We start from the raw sequence: 17,562 nt of genomic DNA on the forward strand, positions 1-17,562 counted from the left end.
GGGAGGTTATAGAATTTTTAAGAAGTAGAAGAAATACATTATTGGAGGCTGGTTCTGAGAGTTTATAATTGCTTCCTGCTTGTGGCTGAGTATGGGATCTCTCAGCTTCCTGATCAGGCCACCTGCTGTCATACCACTTCTGCCATTATAGCCTCTCCCTCTGGAACTATAAGCCCAAATAAACTCTTCCTTCCACAGGTCACTTGTGTTCATAGTGTTTCAGCAGAGCAACAAAAAGTAGTACAGAAGTTGGCACCTGGAGACACAGGGTACTGCTGTGAAGAACCTGACTTTTTTTTAAATGTAGAAGACTGGAACTCTGGACTTTTAGGAAAGTAGTAGAATGCTGTAAGCAGAGATTAAAGGGCCTTCCTAATGTGAGCCTGGAAGACATTAGTGACAAGAGTAATGAGGACTGCAGAAGGCTGGCTCAAGAGAGTTCAGAGAACAAGGTCATTATTAGTAGCTGGGCTAAGAGCATTCCTGTGATATTTTGGCCGACTTATAGCTGTCTTCTCCCCATGCCCTAAGAACTTGCCCAAGCCTACATTAAAAAGAAATTTCCCTGGCAGAGGAAATTTCAAGATAGCATCATATTGAGTCTGTGGTACTGTTATTACTAATAATTCATATAATTCTACAATGAAAAGAAACAAGCTTTGTCTTCTTGTGAGACTCCTAACAGTGGGAGAAAGGGCTGTCTCTGACTCGTTTGCTGGCTTTTAGGACCCTATCCCTCATACTGGGGTTGCCTTGTCCAGCTTTAATATGAGGAGAGGTGCCTAGTTTTATTGCAACTTGATATGCCGTATTTCATTGATAACCATGGGAGGTCTACCCTTTTCTGAATAGGAACAGAGGAGCAGATGGGGCTGGGGACTGGGAAGAAAGGAGGGAGGGGAAACTGTGGTCAGGAAGTAACACAAAATAATAATAGTAATAAAAACTCATTAAAAAAGAAAAGGAAGAAGTGGGGCAGAAAGAAATTCTAAAAATATACAGTTTGGAGAGAAAAAGTTACAGCCAAGGCTTGTGTTGAAAGTGAGGCTGCACTACTGTTAAAGAGATCAACATTAAGGGGAAGCCTTAAAACAATGGGTAAGGAGCTCTAATGGCAGGATTCTATGAGGCCAAGCTTCCAACATCTAAAGGGAGAAAGCCGGAGGGGTAATTTGCTCATAGAAAACAATTGCTTCAACTTACAAAAGTTGTTGCTAAAGTCATCAAGAGGGTAAAGGCTCCATCCAAAGATGGCAGCCAAACTTGGTGGTGTCCTCTATGTGTGCCTTTGGAGGCACAAAGGATATAAGAGTGAGAGAGTCATGAATCCTTCCTCTATGGTTTCTGAGCCACTGAGGCCAGGCAACACATAGTGGGGAAGCTGAGAGGGCTAGATGCCCTGAGAGCCCATTGTGGGTGAAGACTCCATGATATCTGATGTCCAAGCCATATCTGCCAAGGAGAACTGCATACAGGGAGTGGTACACCAAGAGGAAGATTTATGTTAAAGGCAGGAAAGCCCTTTTGATACTAAACTCTCAGACACTGGACACAGAGCTACAAGATTTTTGTGCCCTGGGTTTTGGGCTAGTATTTTCTCACTATGCCCCATTCCTCCATTCTGGGATGGGAATTTATGGCTGTACCATCGTATATTGAAAAAACGCAATTTTTAAAAATCTTATGGGAGGGTAACAGTTAAGACACTGATGAGTCTTAGAAGAGACTTTAGTCTTTTTAACACTGTTAAGATAGCGAAGGACCATGAGGACTTTAAAAGTTGTAGTGAATGCAACTGTGTTATGACATGGCAATGAGCCTATTGGGAGCAGGGAGTGGAATGTGGTGGTTTGAATGAGAAATGTCCCCCATAAACTTGGGTATTTGAATATTTGAACCCAGAATGATGATACTACTTGGGAGGAGCCTGTAAGTAAGGCCTTGCTGGAGGAAATACATCATCAGCGGAGGGCTTTGAGAATTTATAGCTTAACCTCACCTCCAGCTTACACCACCTCCCTGTTTTCTGCTCCAGCTGCCTACACCCCTACCTTCCCCACCATTATGGACTCTCCCTCTGGAACCATAAGCAAAAATAAACTCTTCCATTAGTCACTTTTGTCCCTGGTGTGTTTTTTTTTTTTTTTATCATAGCAACAAAAGTAACTAACACAAAAACTAATTTAAAATCAATTCTTTTATTTGACTGTACTCAAAGCAGTAAAATACAGAGAATTTAGTATATCAGTTCTTGTCTACCCATGTTCCTCTACCCAGATCCCACTACACAAAATACCCAAAGAGGCATAGGTTTAGAAGTTCTACAGTATAGAAACGATTATAATTTGCCCATGTCATTAGTCTTCACAATCAACTTTCTCTCAGATGAGATCTCTAGCAATAAAACAGTACTCTTAAAAAATAGAAAGGCTGGACCATAATGGCAAAGGTTAAGTAGCACATAACATCCCTAAGTCTTCAGCGGCACGCATGTTGAAGGAGGAAGCATGGTAAGATGTTTCCAAGATGGTGAAGGACAGGAAGAGGAGAGAGAGTAAAGTGTAATACTGTGCTCTGTACAGTGAATGGACAGGAAGGTGAAGGGGAAGTCTCTGGTACAAAGATTAACTCGACAATCCATCTCCTTCCTTCCTCCTCCCCCCCCCCCCCTTTTTGATACAGAGTTTCTCTGTGTAGCCCTGGCTGTCCTTGCTCTGTAGACCAGGCTGGCATTGAACTCAGGGATCCACCATCTCTGCCTTCCAAGTTACAAATTAAAGGCATGTGCAACCACACTCAGCTTGTTTTTCTATTATGGCATTTCACCTCTTGAATGACCAAATCCCTTTCTTAAAACAGCAAATGTATTTGGGAAGACTCGAGTTTGAAGTTCTTCATTAACAGCCCTACTATGTCAGGCTCATTGACCAGGAATTATATATTGGTCCAGGTAGCGGCTTCTCATTCAGGGCACTATCAATATTTTTCTAAACTGAAGCATTTTGTGTTGTATATCATGGGAAATTTAGCTAGCAGCGGCTCTGGAATCCACCAATCATATGCCATTAGCTTATCCCTGGGAGCAATCAAAAGTAACTACATATTCACAAATGTTCCTGGGGATCAAAAAAATCTATCTCCACTCCACTGAGGACCACACAAATCCTTCCAACAAGTTAATGGGGTTGATAAAATTAAATACATTTTCAGCTGTGGAAACTGAGACATAAGGAAACAATAAAACCTGACAAAGCCTGAATTGTACTCAATTAAAAAATTACACACACACACACACACACACACACACACACACAGTCTTTCCTCCCTGAAGTAAGGTTAAGAAACAATAATCTAGAAGTTAGAAAAAAAAAAAAAAGTATGTTTGAAAGAAGCAAAAGGTGGAACTGATGGAATCTATGGGTATGAAGAAAATATAGTTCAGATTTACCAGTTGGCCAGCTCGAAAACCACCTCTGTGGAAGCCATCCTTCAGCTTGCCCGAGATCAAGCAAGCCATTCTTTCTCACGGAACATGTGCTATTTTACTGGCCTTTTACTCTGACTCTGTCTAGGGTTAGCAGTTGCCTCCAATCCTAACTTGCTTTTATTTACTGAATCGGCAAATCTACGCTGAACCTTCAACCCTTAAAGGCAGGCCATCTTATTGGCTGGCACTCACTTCTTTTTTTTCCCTGTTAAGCCCGAGGCTGTAAACTGCAGCCTACATTCTCTCGGGCACACTACATACAAAAAGCAATCAGGGTGGAAAAGAATGCATGCTCCAGTTCTTTGCCGTTCTTGAACCACGCGGTAAAGGCACGCTTTTCAAAAGAGCCGAATCGGAGGCACACTCGGAAATGAAAGGGGAACACGGATGCAGGAGAACATTCAAAACTCCGTTTCTGATACCAGACTACTTTCTCCACGCAGTTTCACAAGCCCATGAGCACCTCTGGCCTCGGGTGACCGATCCCCATCTCGGAGTTAAGACCACGCTTCTCATTCTGCACAGCCCAGAGAGGGGAGTGGGCGCAGGCACCATCATTTCCTTGTCAGAATCTTGAACCCATGGCAAAAGCCACCCTCGGGACGAGGGTAAGAAAAGGGAAGGGCTTTAAAAAACGGACCTCTGAACAATCATCACAGTGGGTGCAGGGGAGGCTGGCGAACTCGGGCGGGGCTCCCGGGAAGCCTGCTTTTGAAAGCGCGGCTCGCCGCACCGGCTGCAGAGGAGGATGGAGGCTGCGGCGCTGACGCGCTAACCCGCTCTGCTTGGCAGGCCGGCTCAGGCCGCCGCAGGCCGCCCAGCCCCGGGCCGCAGGCTCGCTCCGGGCGGCGCCAGAGGAGCCCCTCGGTCCGCGTCGGCCCCCGCGCCCCCCAGGACCGGCCGCCCGCCGCCGAGGCGCTCGCAGGTCAGCCCTCCGCCTCGCCTCCCGGCGGGGCGCCTCACGCCCCGTCCCCGCCCAGCACCCGGCCTCGCCCGGCTCCCGCGGGCACCGGGCCCTCCGCCCTGGTCTCCCAGCCCGTACCCATTACCTTCCCCAGGCAAATGTGGCACGTGATGGGCAGAGTGAGGGACAATGTCACGTTCTGCACGGTCTGAGCCATGGCAGCGTTCAGAATCCCGCCAACACGGAAGTCCCGCCGACGGCAGCTCCTCGCCACGCTGGGGGACGCGCGAGGCCGGCTACGGCGGCCTGGCAGGGCCACGGCGAGCCGGGCGGGCGAGGGGACGGAAACGCGCTTCTGAGGCGCGCGGTCGCCCCACCGGTTTTTGTTTTTTGTTTTTTCCTTTCCTTATTAAACAATCACTATTATTAATAACAGATTAAAAATCGGTCCCCGGGCCAGGAGCTAAAAAGTGGCTGGGGATGAGGGAGGAAGATGGTTTACTAGAGGGTTCGAGGCTCTTGAAAATTGATGGAAAGTGTAATTAATTCGTGCAAGGAAGGAGAGAGAGAGAGCTATGGTGTTTCAATCCCCACGTCTTTCTCCAGAGAGTTGAATGGGGGTGGGGAGTTGAGCCACACGTCTAGAGAAAATGGAGCCCTCAAAACATAACGAGAAAAAAAAAAGTTACCTATTCATTTAATAGTTTCAAAACAACTGTTCCCTCTCAGTTCCTTCCCTACAGTGTGCTTACAGAAGGCACGGTAATTGACTTAAAAGCAATGGTTTTCTTCATCCAGAACTATCCAGAAGTACCTGGGTAAATTCAATCTCGGTTCTCCTTGAAGACAGACTTTCACTAGCCCTTCTGTGCTTCCCCACTCAGGGGGTTTAAAGATTCCAGCCAGGGCTCTGATTCACCCTGAGTGAGGAAACTGCACGGTGCTAGGCATACACTTGCACAATGCATTTTAACGACTTCATTTTAAGTACACGTAGGATGTGAGATGAACCACTTGTGTTGTTGAACGCCAGGAGATAATTTGTGAGGTTACAAATTAGCATTGCCCAACAATGACCAAGAAAAGAATCTAAACGCTCCCAACTGAATCTTACCTGTAAAACTTAGGATTTTACAGCAACTTGGTGTAAATGAGAAAGAGCTAATGTGAGAGATGACACAAACGAACGAAACTTGAGAGATGGGAAATTCAGAATCAAGCGAAATGCCTTTTGCTCATCTCTTTGTTAAAGAGACTCATGGAGAAGACATCCCTGCCTTGGACAACTTCCTAGGTCATGGCCTCAGGCAGCTTATTAAGCATCTGCCCCTTGGTGCCTTTCTCTCTCTCTCTCTCTCTCTCTCTCTCTCTCTCTCTCTCTCTCTCTCTCTCTCTCTCTCTCTCTCTCTCTCTCTCTCTCTCTCTCTCTCTGTGTGTGTCTTGTGTGAAATGAAGGTGGAGGCCAATCATCATGGCTCTAAAATAACCAGGCAAAAATGCAACTGGAGAAGTTGACAACTGGCCTGGAGAACCCCAAGTCCAATTCAAAAGTGGCTCACTGGTGGCAGTTCAATATCTGTTTCCTAAGAGTTAGAGGCTATGGTCGCCTTGGAATGAGAGAACCGAATGAAAGAGCCCTACTGAGTCCCTGTGTAATGGACACTTCTTCAGAAGGCCTATCAGGAGAATAATCTATTTCTAAAACCTTGTGGTTCTTTGAAAGCAAAGTCATATTTACTCTAGGTCCAGAATTCACAAGCCTAGAGAATGTATCTTTCACATTCTGGACTGAAGCCCAGGATTAGAATGAGGAAGTCCCATGGTGTTTCAGGGCCTCCTTCTACAGCCCCTGAGTGAGACAGAGGAGTGGAGATGACCTGTCAGTGACATCTATTCCTGAGATTACTACAACAAGGGACAGATATGTAGAAGACACTTCTATTCCAAAAGAGCTCTACCTCTTACCCGCAAATGCACGTCTGATAAATCATTTAGATCAGTGGTTCTCAACCTTTCTAATGCTGCGACCCATTAATACCTCATGTTATGGTGTCCCCCAACCATAAAGATTTGTTGACACTTCATAACTGTAATTTTGCTACTGTTTTGAATTGTAACGTAAATATCTGTGTTTTCTGATGGTCTTAGGTGACCCCTGTGAAAGGGTCATTCAATCTCAAAGGGGTCAAGACCCACAAGTTGAAAACCACTGATTTTGATGATTCATGTCAATACCTAGTTTCAAAGATAAATTTTACAAATAAAGCCTGGTTTAATTAAAATAATAAGATCTAGCTATTTCCAACATCTCTTCCTACTTTTGCTATTATTGACACAGCTTTCCAATGCTCTCTCCATATAGCTGTATCTGTACTGGTTTAATTCTATTATAGTGGATTTTGGGTTTATTTCCTTAACAAATTATGGGAGGTGGTTGTTTGTTATTTTTTCCTTTGTTTTGTTTGGTTTAGAGAGTATCTCACTATGTAGCCTTGACTGGCCTGATACTCACTTTGTATACCAGACTAGCCTGAAACTCATAGAGACCTCCTGCCTCTACCTCCTAAATACTAAGACTAAAGGCACACAAAACCATGTCCAGTCTCAATGTTTCTAGAGTTTAAGGTCAACATTTAATTTTTCAAGTATATGGTACTAAGTGATTATTCTGCAAATAATAATGTATTTTTTACCTATTAACTGCCTTTTTATAAGTCCAAACCATTTTATTTTAAATAATATCTTTTGGAATACTTGTAAAAAGAAATCTCTCCATATATATATTTTCAGAACTATGAAAATATTAAGGTTCATTTTAAGAAAATTAAACTATTTAAAATGCACAATATAGTAAGTAAAAGTTCATCTACATTTTCAATACACCTCCCTGTCACTCTTAACACTCTAGGACATATCCTCACAAACATTTTAATGTGTTTATTACTGTATGAATAAACACAGATTGCCTAATGCTGTAACAGGCCTGCTTTGTTCACGTTATGCTTTGTACTTAGCATACACATATACATATATATGCACACATCCACATCCACATAATATCCCTATATCACTGTGACTAGGACTCTCTAGGTCCATAAGGGCTCCAGGTCAGTTCCTGAGCTTTCCTTTAGATAAGGCCACAGCTTCAGGGCAAGAACTCTCTTCTCTCTACTCTGTAAAGAGCATCTCCTATTTTGGACAAATTATGCTCTAAATAGATATTGTTGGCACAGATTGCTAAAAGATGCTGCCATTACTCTAAAAGGACAATATTCCATGGCTCACTGAATACTTATTTTCAATTTCACTTTTTTTCTTTATTTTTAATTGAAATAGATTTTTTGTTCAATATATCTTTTTTAAAAAAATATTTATTTGTATGTGCTCAAGTGTGTGTGGAGGTCAGAGAGCAATTTTCAGAAATCTTTTTCTATCTTTCCTTCTACCACGTGGGCTAGGGGAATGAACAAAGAATCATCAGGCATTGATGACGAGCGCCTTGGCTACTGAACCATCTCACTGACCCTACACAATATATTCTTAGTGGCTTTACAAGGGACCCTGTGAACTGAGGAGTTCAGTTACAAATGGTACTTGGAAAAGGTAAATTAGGACCCCTGATTCCTTAGAATTATAAGGCTGTAGTAGTCGAAAGGCTCTTGGAGGTCTTTATAAAGGCCTAGTCCTTCACAGATGAAGAAATTGAGGCTTGGATATGGTAACACAGCAGATAATGGTAGAATTAGTGCTAACTTCTAGCTCACACTTGAGGACTCTCTGAGGTTGTTGGCCCAATGCCTTGGTGCAAGTGCAAGATGTATTATTATTAATAAGTAGTTCAGTAATAAAAAGTCAGTCATAATTGAATTTCTTTGCAAAGAAAACCATCAAGCCCTGGAACACCTTTTACCCCTTGTTTAAATCAGATTCATTTTAATGATAAATAATTTAAAAGCAAGTTTAAAAAAAATAAAATCTTAAGTGCTATTAAAAATTGATTAGGAATGCATTATTCTCTCATTGACCCAGTTTAGATTGTTTTTCTTTAAAAAATTTTTTTTGGTTAAAGCTAATAAATTTGAGTAGATGTTTCAGATAGATGGTTTGTAATCATTGGACCATCAGTCAATTAATCACAACTTCATAAATATTGATTTCAGATTAAATTTAGTTTCCATTCCTAAAAGAGCATTTTTTTTGTTTTAAATTTATACACCCCACCTGGATTGTGCTTAAAACTAAGAAAACTCATAAAAATTATATTAAAAATTAATCAGAGGTACTGGCCCAGTTGCATGGGCATTCTATGAGGTAACATCCTATCAAAGACTGGGTATTATGAGTTAAAATATCCCAAGATGAAGGCCAGAAAAAAATGTTTCTTACTGCACCTGAGGAACTGGGGTTTTCTTCTGCAATATCTTTGTGTTTTACTTATGAATGTGTTGATATATGTGGTCCCCTTTCATTGTACAACTTCATTCATGCCTTTGTCATTCAGTGCATGTTGATTAGAAGTATGAAGGAAAGCTCATTCAGATAAAATTCTCTCATAGAGCTTACATTCTGTTGCAAAAGTTATCTGCATTGGCTTGAAGCAAAAATATGGCTTCTTGGGTAACAATATAAAGTGCACACCAAGTTCAGATGTAGACACAGCATAATGGTTGGAAAATAAATAAGTGAAAATAATTATTCATTTGTTCACTCCACCAATATTTAAATATTTTTACTACTAGGCATGTGTCCAAGGGCTGGGTGTAAAACTGTGAATCAAACAAACAAGATCCCTGGCTTCATTTATCCACTGAACAAATATTTATTGATTATCAATACTGTGCCAGTCACTGTACTAGAAATGAAGCATGTTATGAATCTAACAACTGAGTCTACCATGTGTATACCACCCAAAAGTAGCCATGTCTTCAGTAATTTCTTTCCTGGATACTCTTATTGTTGGTTTGCCCCTGGCCATTGTGACATAGCAGGTTATAATATTAAATATTTTAAAATGTTGCAAATTGGGTGATTGTTTTTAATCATGTCATTTTTAAGAGAATATTTTATCTCCACCTAAGGCGAAATGTTGCTTCATAAATGTTTGTTGAATGGTAGGAGATAAAGGAAGGAAATATCACATCTGGGAATATTGTAACAAGAATTTCCAAGGTTGGTGAGGTGGTGGGGTTTTCCAGAACACCGTGAGGAACAGGAAACCAACCTCTGAACAGCTACTTTCCACATTGAGCTGACCATGCCCGCACACATCTTGCCTTGTGTACGGACAGAAGTTTCAAGGTGATGCTCCCCGTAGGAACCCCAAAGCCAGGCTACTATAAACAATGTTAATGTTTTTATACTACTTCCTGAGGGTCCACAAATAATTGCCTTCCATTTAAGACCAGCTCTCCCAAAACAGTGTAGTGCACTTGACCATGGGATCCTCAGTAGCTGGCTAGTCTTGTAAAGCTGCTTTTCCTTGAAACAGAGCTCCATGTTTTTGTTTTTTGTGTGTTTGTTTGGTTTTGTTTTTGGTTTTGTTTTTTTTTTGTTGTTGTTGTTGTTGTTGTTTTTGTTTTGTTTTGTTTTTTTCATGAACTGTGTGTCCAGTCACCTATTCATCAGCGGACAAGGATTGTCATCCTAACAATCACCAGTTCAGGATCCTCACCTGTTTGATCAGTAATCTTCCTCCCTCCCACCCCACACCAATCAGTATGATACCCTGTAAACATTTGATACACGTTAACAAACTCTGGAAAGCTGAGGAGGTAGAAGACAAGTCCAGCGGTGCTGTTCACCTGCCTATGTGGCAGATGGTCACTACATCTCTGTGGGCATTAGTTCTCCAGGCTGTATGTCTGGGCAAAATAACCTCAGAATGATTCCTTAGGTTTAAAACAAGTCATCACTAGACCTAGTTTGTTTTTTTTTTTTTTTTTTTTTGGTTTTTCGAGACAGGGTTTCTCTGTGTAGCTTTGCGCCTTTCCTAGAGCTCACTTGGTAGCCCAGGCTGGCCTCGAACTCACAGAGATCCGCCTGGCTCTGCCTCCCGAGTTCTGGGATTAAAGGCGTGCGCCACCACCGCCCGGCGTGACCTAGTTGTTAAATCTAATCATATCACAAAACAACTATCAAACACAGAATTCACCATATAGTTCTAAGGAAGGGTATGAGTGGCTGAGGCATTTTCTGGGACTTGGGGATCACCTAGGAGACCTTAAAAAAAAGTCAGAAGCACCAAGGACTGCTGTGGAAAATACCACTTGGAGCACACTGGAGATTATTCTGTGTGGGATGACTCATCCCTCACGGGCTTGAGGGCCAGAAGGCCCAAACAAGTAAAAAAGATACTTTCTGAGAGCCAGCCTGGGTCTGCCTGATGGTCTTAGCAACAGCAGCTGAAACATGATCTGGAGATGACCTGGACCAATGAGAGACAGCCATGTCACACCAGCTGATGCATATTTATCAGACCTCCCCCATGCGTGGTGTGGAGGGTATATAAGGCTTGTCTCTTCCTGAATAAACTGAGCTTGTTGTTTCGACATTCTCCCGGAGTCTGTGTGGTTTGACTCTGCACCTACTTGGCCCCCACCCCCAAAGGGAACAATAGCAAGGACCCTGCTACAATTCTGATAGCTTACTTCAGATTGGAAAGCCCGGGGTTGGTGGTGCATGCATTTAATCCCAACGCTCTGTGGGCAGAGGCAGGTGTATCTCTGTGACTTCAAGGTCAGCCTGGTCTACAAAGCAAATTCCAGGATGGCCAGTGAGACCCTGACTCTGAAAACCAAAACCAAACCAAGCTAAACCAACAACAGCCAAAGCCCAGCCAGAAACAGGCATATACAAATTCAGTCAGTATTTATCATACTCAACAAACTCACATATGGATGTATAAAGAAGTGAAGATTAGTGAATCTATAAAGGAAGGGATCAGTTTTGAGTGACTTGTGTCTTTCATTGCTGGGTTAAATTTGGTTGTTAGGACCTGAGGAAATATGTACAAAGAGGAAAGATTTTGCTTTGCAATTTCAGAGGTCTCGGTCTACCACTTTGGGGCTGTGATGAGGCAGGGCATCACAGCAGGGGCATGCTATGGAGAGAGCTGCTCACCTCATGGTGGTGGGAAGCAGGCTTGGGAGACACTTCCAGGGACAAGATGCATCCTTCCTGGGCATGTCCACAGTGATACACTTCCTCCTCCCTCCAATGATGCCACTGTCCGAGTTTGTTCCTGCACCTGTGATCATGACCGTGACAAAAGCGACCTGGGTAGAAGAGGGCTTATTTGGATTATATATTCCAGGTCACAGTCCATCACTGATGGAAGTCGGGGCAGAAACTGGAGGAGTGCTCCTTTCTGGCTTGCTTCCCATGGCCTGCTCAGCCTTCTTTCTTGTACAACCATGTAGTGGCAATTAACGAGGCAATTCCACGTAGTTTATCTCATAATGAAAAGAGGTTTATTTTGCGTCAACTTCCAGCAAGCAAAGGGGTCGGTTACAGGATCCAGCAGAGGTGAGGCGCAATCCAGTGTGGTTTTCTGGAGAACTCTGACTTGGTCTGCCATCCAGCATCCAACGTCCAGGATCATGAGGTAGCCAAGAGAGTGAGCACTTACGCATTTCAGTTCTTAAAGGGTCCCGGTCTCAGCCACACCCCAGGTGGGGGCAGGTACCTAGCAGTTATCTGCTGCCTCCTGGGGCAGTGCTTCAGGGTAAATCACAGACAACCACCCCTGCACAACCAGGACTGTCTGGCCAGGGGTATCACCACCCACAATGGCCTGGGTCCTTCTACGTCAATCAACAATCAAGAAAATGCCTCACAGGCTTTCTTACAGGGCAATCTAATGGTGACATTTTCTCAGCAGAGGTTCCCTCTTCCCACATAACCCTAGTGCAGTAGTTTTAGTGAGATGTCCCTCATAGTTCTGGTATTTAATTAGTTGGTTGCCGTTGGGAGCCAGGCCAATCCATGTCTTTCTCAGAGTCCCTGATGAAAGGACAAAGGGAAGGCAAGCTTTGTGTGCTTGCCCAGGGGAAGACTCTGTGAGGTTCAGTCTGGGGCTGGTGCCAGGGTTCCGAAGAAGTTAAGGTTTCAGTTCATGAGAATCTGACTTCTCTTCCCTGAAGAGAATAGAGTTATCAGTCCCAAAGCCTCTGTATACCAAGTCTGTGGTGCACTTGAGACATCCTGTGTCCCTTTGTTCGACATTGCTTGGTTAGTTTTCTTGTCCCATTGTATGATAGCTTTCTGCTGACTCTGTCCCATCCCCCCCCCCCCCTACGAACTGTATATAAAATGGCGCACTTCTTGGTAAACTTGCTTGGCATAAGACTTAGCTTGTGTAAGATCTCCTGACCCCAGTTTCTCCATCTTCTTTATTTTCTCATCCCCTTGTTCTCTCAGAAATCTCTCACTGAAGAATGACCTGCAGGTCCAGGGAAGGTCCCCAGTAGGTGGATGCTGAGAAAGACTTAGGGATGTGTGGCTTTGCTGGAAGAAATATGTTAATGGGGTGCACTTCCGAGGTTTTAAAAGACCTGCACCATTTTAGGTTCTCCCTCGGTTTCCTGCTTGCAGTTAGAGATTTGAATCCTCAGCTTTCAGCTTCCATATCTGCCACCTTTCCCCCCTTCCATTAAGGAACTTAATCCCCTGAAACTATAAATGCAAAGTAAACTCTTCCTTCTATAAATTGCCTTGGTTGTGGTGTTTTATCACAGCAATACAAATCCTAAGATATCTCCTGTCTTAGTTACTGTTCTATTGCTCGAAGGAAACATGATCAAGGAATTTTTAAACATTTAATTGGGGCTTGATTACAGTTTTAGAAGGTTAGTCCATGACCATCATGTTAGGGATCATGGCAGTGGGCAGGCTGGCATGGTGCTGAAGTAGTAGCTGAGAGCTCACATGATACACAAGTTGCAGGCAGAGAGAGAGAGAGAGAGAGAGAGAGAGAGAGAGAGAGAGAGAGAGAGAGAGAGAGACTGGCATAGGCTTTTTATCAGCACCATGCTCTAACCAACTGAACTAATCAGCCGGCTGTCATAGTCTTTCTAAATCTCAAAGCCCACTCCCAGTAACATACCTCCTCCAACAAGGTCACACCTACTCCAACAAAGCAACACCCCTAATCCTTCCCAAATAGTTCCACTAACTGGGGACTAGGCATTCAACCATATGAGCCTTTGGGGGCCATTCTCATTCAAACCACCACACCTAGTTTGTGTCATGTTGACACAAAGCTAAGCAGCACAGCCATCAAAATTTAAAGCCATCAATAGCTTAATCTGTTAAGTAGACCAGAGCCCTCATGAAGCAGTGACTACCTAAAAGCCCCATTCATGAGTATTGCATCGGAATTGAGTCTTTAACACATGAGCTTTTGGAGGGAAACTTCATATCCAAACCATAATTCTTGAGTAGCCATTACTTTGAAATCAAAAGAAAGTGAACAGCATGGCTTTGAATAAACATATGGGGGGAAAAAAGAGTTTAATTTTGATTGTAATTCTTTTCGTAGACATGTAACTCCTAAAGAGCTACAAAGGGAACCCTGTGGTAGCATTGTGTTCCCCAAAATATTGTGTACCTTAATAAACTTATCTGGGGTCAGAGAACAGAAAAGCCACTAGATACTTAGGATAGACAGTGGTAGCACATGCCTTTAATCCTAGCATTCCAGAGGCAGAAATCCATCTGTTCAAGGATACAGCCAAGCATGGTGACTCACACCTTTAATCCCAGGGAGTGATGGTAGAAAGCAGAAAGGTATATAAGGCGTGAGGACCAGAAACTAGAAGCATTTGACTGGTTAAGCATTTGGTTAGTTAAGCTTTTAGGTTTTGAGCAGCACAGTGCAGCTGAAATCCATTCGGATATGAGGACACAGAGGCTTCCAGTCTGAGGAAACAAGATCAGCTGAGAAGTTGGCCAGGTGAGGTCAGCTGTGGCTTGTTCTGTCTCTCTGATCTTCCAGTGTTCACCCCAATAACTGGCCTCAGGTTTGTTTTATTTTTATTTTTTTTAAGATTTATTTATTTATTTATTATGTATACAATGTTTTGTTTGCATGTATCCCTGCAGGCCAGAAGAGGGCACCAGACCTCATTACAGATGGTTGTGAGCCACCATGTGGTTGCTGGGAATTGAACTCAGGTCCTCTGGAAGAGCAGCCAGTGCTCTTAACCACTGAGCTATCTCTCCAGCCCTGGTTTGTTTTATTAATAAGAACTTTTAAGATTCCTGCTACAGAACCCAACAAGAATAGTGAGTTCCAGAGTGTGTAGTATGTGTTTCCTTCAACAACTCTGAAGACTAACTGCCCAGGTCCCTGTTTTATAGTTCAGAAAACTGGGCTTCAGGGGAGCAGCAGCACCACGGAGACAGCAAGTGCTGTTAGTGCACTGTGACTTGTGTGCTAGTAGCTGTTGATTCCATGGTCAGTTGTCAAGATGGCGTAGTATTTGTTTGCAAAGACCTTGGATCAGTTAATCGAGGTCCAGAGATATAGCTCAGTGGTAGAAATTTGGCTGGCATTTGTGAAACCCTGAGTTCAATCCTCAGAAAAAGTACATAATAAATAACAAATTTATCAAATGGAGTATGATAATAAGATAATAATAGCCATGACAGCCAGCACCTAGAGAATACTCACTTTGGCTTACATATGCTATAGAATCCTGAGAAGATCCCTTTCAGGCTGAGGACTGTGTAAAATTTCCCATTTCTAGGAAAGGATAGTCAGAATACACTGTAGGACAGGGCTTTCAGAACCAACAGGACTGCATGGGCAGAGAAACTGACTTGGCAAGAGGGTGCCTTCTGACATTAGAAAGCACATATGGGGAAAGAGAGTTGGGATTATTCTAGGAATTTTAGTTTGAATAATGGGAGTGGGGCAAGAACATAGGCAATTACTGAATTGAAAGTTCACTGACTACTCAGTATTGTGTTGCATGATCTCATTTACATGGGAAACCAAACATGTCAAACAGGCTGCATGAGAGAGAGATTGCAATGGTGGAGGTGTGGAAAAATGATGAGAGATGTTGTCAGCCAAAGGGTGCAAATTTTCAGGCACCGAGAAAGGATGAGTTTTTGACTGATGACGTCTTACAAAGCACGATGACTGTGATTAATAATAATGTCATATGTGTTTTGAAATTGCTAAGACTGAATTTAAAATGTTCATGCAGCAAAAATATATTGTAGATTATACATGTATTAGCTTATCTTGATTTAATCATTGTAGAATGTTTATATGAAAATATACCACCATTGTTCCCCACAGGAATATGATCAATTTTGGTCAATTTAAATAATAATAGTGGTGATGATGAAGATTCAATATTATGGCTTCAATGTGAATCCTTATATTTTCTGAAAAAAAAAAATGAACATTTCCCAGCCTGTTAGGTTACCAGTTGCCTTGAGTAACTAAACTGTGGTAAGAACTGAATAAGTTAATAACTTCTTCTGCTTCGCTCACTTATTTTGGAAGAACAAAACCCATCACAGTATGTGTCAATGCAGGACGCCTAACCCTTAAAGGGCAACATGTTATTGGGATAAATAAAAACTTGTGAAGGTACAAAAGTGAAAGTTTCCAAGATTCAAAGCCTGTGCTGAGACTGGGGAGATGGCTCAGTAGTTCAACACACTTGCTGCTCTTGCTGAACACCCGAGTTCAGTTCCCAGCACCCACATAGTAGCTCACAGCCATCTGTAACTACAGTTCTGGGCATCTGACACCCTCTTCTGGCATCTGTGGACATTGTGCACGTATGTGGTATATATACGTGTGTGTGTGTGTGTGTGTGTGTGTGTGTGTGTGTGTGTGTGTGTATAAAGGCAGGAAAAACATGCTTACACATTAAAAACAACTGTGCTAAATGGAAAAAAAACACTAAAGTTTCAATTGCCTACAATCTTTCTTAAAATGCTGCAAGTATTTGTTTAGAAAGTATTATGCTTTTTAGGGAAATAATGAAAAGTCATGCTTTAGAAAAGAAAAGCAAGAGTCAAGTGTGTGCATTCTGCATTTATACTATATAATGCTGTATTTGTAGACATGCATTTCCTAATTCCTGCCTTCATGTATCTACATAGCAAATATCTGTGATCCAGAATTTAAGTAAGTAGAAAGCTCAGGTTGACAATGCTACAGTTAAAATGACTTGTAATTCTGTGACTCTAAAGTATCTTCAGATGCTTTCTGGAAGGCCTAAGCATGTACTAAACTACGTCAAGGTCAATATCATTGTTAATTATAGTACATTATATTTTTAAATATCAGTTGTCCCTGTGTGTTATTCTTTGTTGTTTTCATTTCACCTAAACATTTAACTGTGCTTTACTTTGCTATGTGTGAACATTCTGAAAAGGTCCTTACCTAGTACATTTGATTCATTACCTGTCTTTCAGCTGTGTGTGTCAATATTGTATTTAATAAAATACTTCTTCAAAATCAAAGGTCTATTACCTAAATATCACATTTTTGTCTTAATATGCTTCCTTCTATATTAAAAATTTGAGGCATCCTGTTAGAAAAATATTTATTTGGTTTACAAAAGAAATCTGCATAAGATATTGATGTATGGCATCAGCGAAGTTCTAAAATTCATCAATAATGCTTATTTTGTAGGGATGTAAGTTGAAATTGATGTTTCCCAGGATGCTTTTTCATATTCTCTCTAAAGTTATAATCCATTTCAGCCAAGATTGGTGCTGAGGTTTGGTCCATCCCAGAGGCTTCTCTCCCTCTTAAACTTGAAAAATTATTCTAGATTTGTTTTTAGTAGCAACAGTGGCACTTTTATGGAATTCCATTTTCTGAATGCCAGTCATTACGGAAAACGTAACTTAAAAGAAAACATTAATTTCTAAAACATTAGGAGGCTTCATTTTCAGTTTCTTAGGTTTTATGTTTTACTGTTATCTACACAGCAACCTTCCTGTGATTAGTAGTTTGTTACTGCATATGTGTTTGAAATATATTGTTCAAACAAATGTATTTAAAATGTATTGTGTGCCGACCACTGATATAGGTTTGAAACACAACAATGATCAAAGCAGACACAAAATTGCCAACTTTCTAGATTGCATTTTGGTGAGAGCTGAGAAAGGTATGTTGCAGTATAAATACTGTGCAACC

At 42.0% G+C, this 17,562-nt stretch overlaps 1 protein-coding gene across 1 annotated transcript in view; it reads right to left on the reverse strand.

The window, feature by feature from the left end:
- Obi1 (ORC ubiquitin ligase 1) overlaps positions 1–4,693 on the reverse strand; it is a 49,622-nt gene extending 44,929 nt beyond the window's left edge. The window contains exon 1 of the mRNA XM_006977974.4: positions 4,537–4,693. Coding sequence (XP_006978036.1) covers positions 4,537–4,608 — 72 coding nt within the window. The 5' untranslated portion in view covers positions 4,609–4,693. The remainder of the gene's footprint in view (positions 1–4,536) is intronic.
- Positions 4,694–17,562: the final 12,869 nt, after the last annotated feature.

This window comes from Peromyscus maniculatus, chromosome 9 (assembly GCF_049852395.1).
Source record: "Peromyscus maniculatus bairdii isolate BWxNUB_F1_BW_parent chromosome 9, HU_Pman_BW_mat_3.1, whole genome shotgun sequence".
In the NCBI taxonomy this organism is placed as follows: Eukaryota; Metazoa; Chordata; class Mammalia; order Rodentia; family Cricetidae; genus Peromyscus; species Peromyscus maniculatus.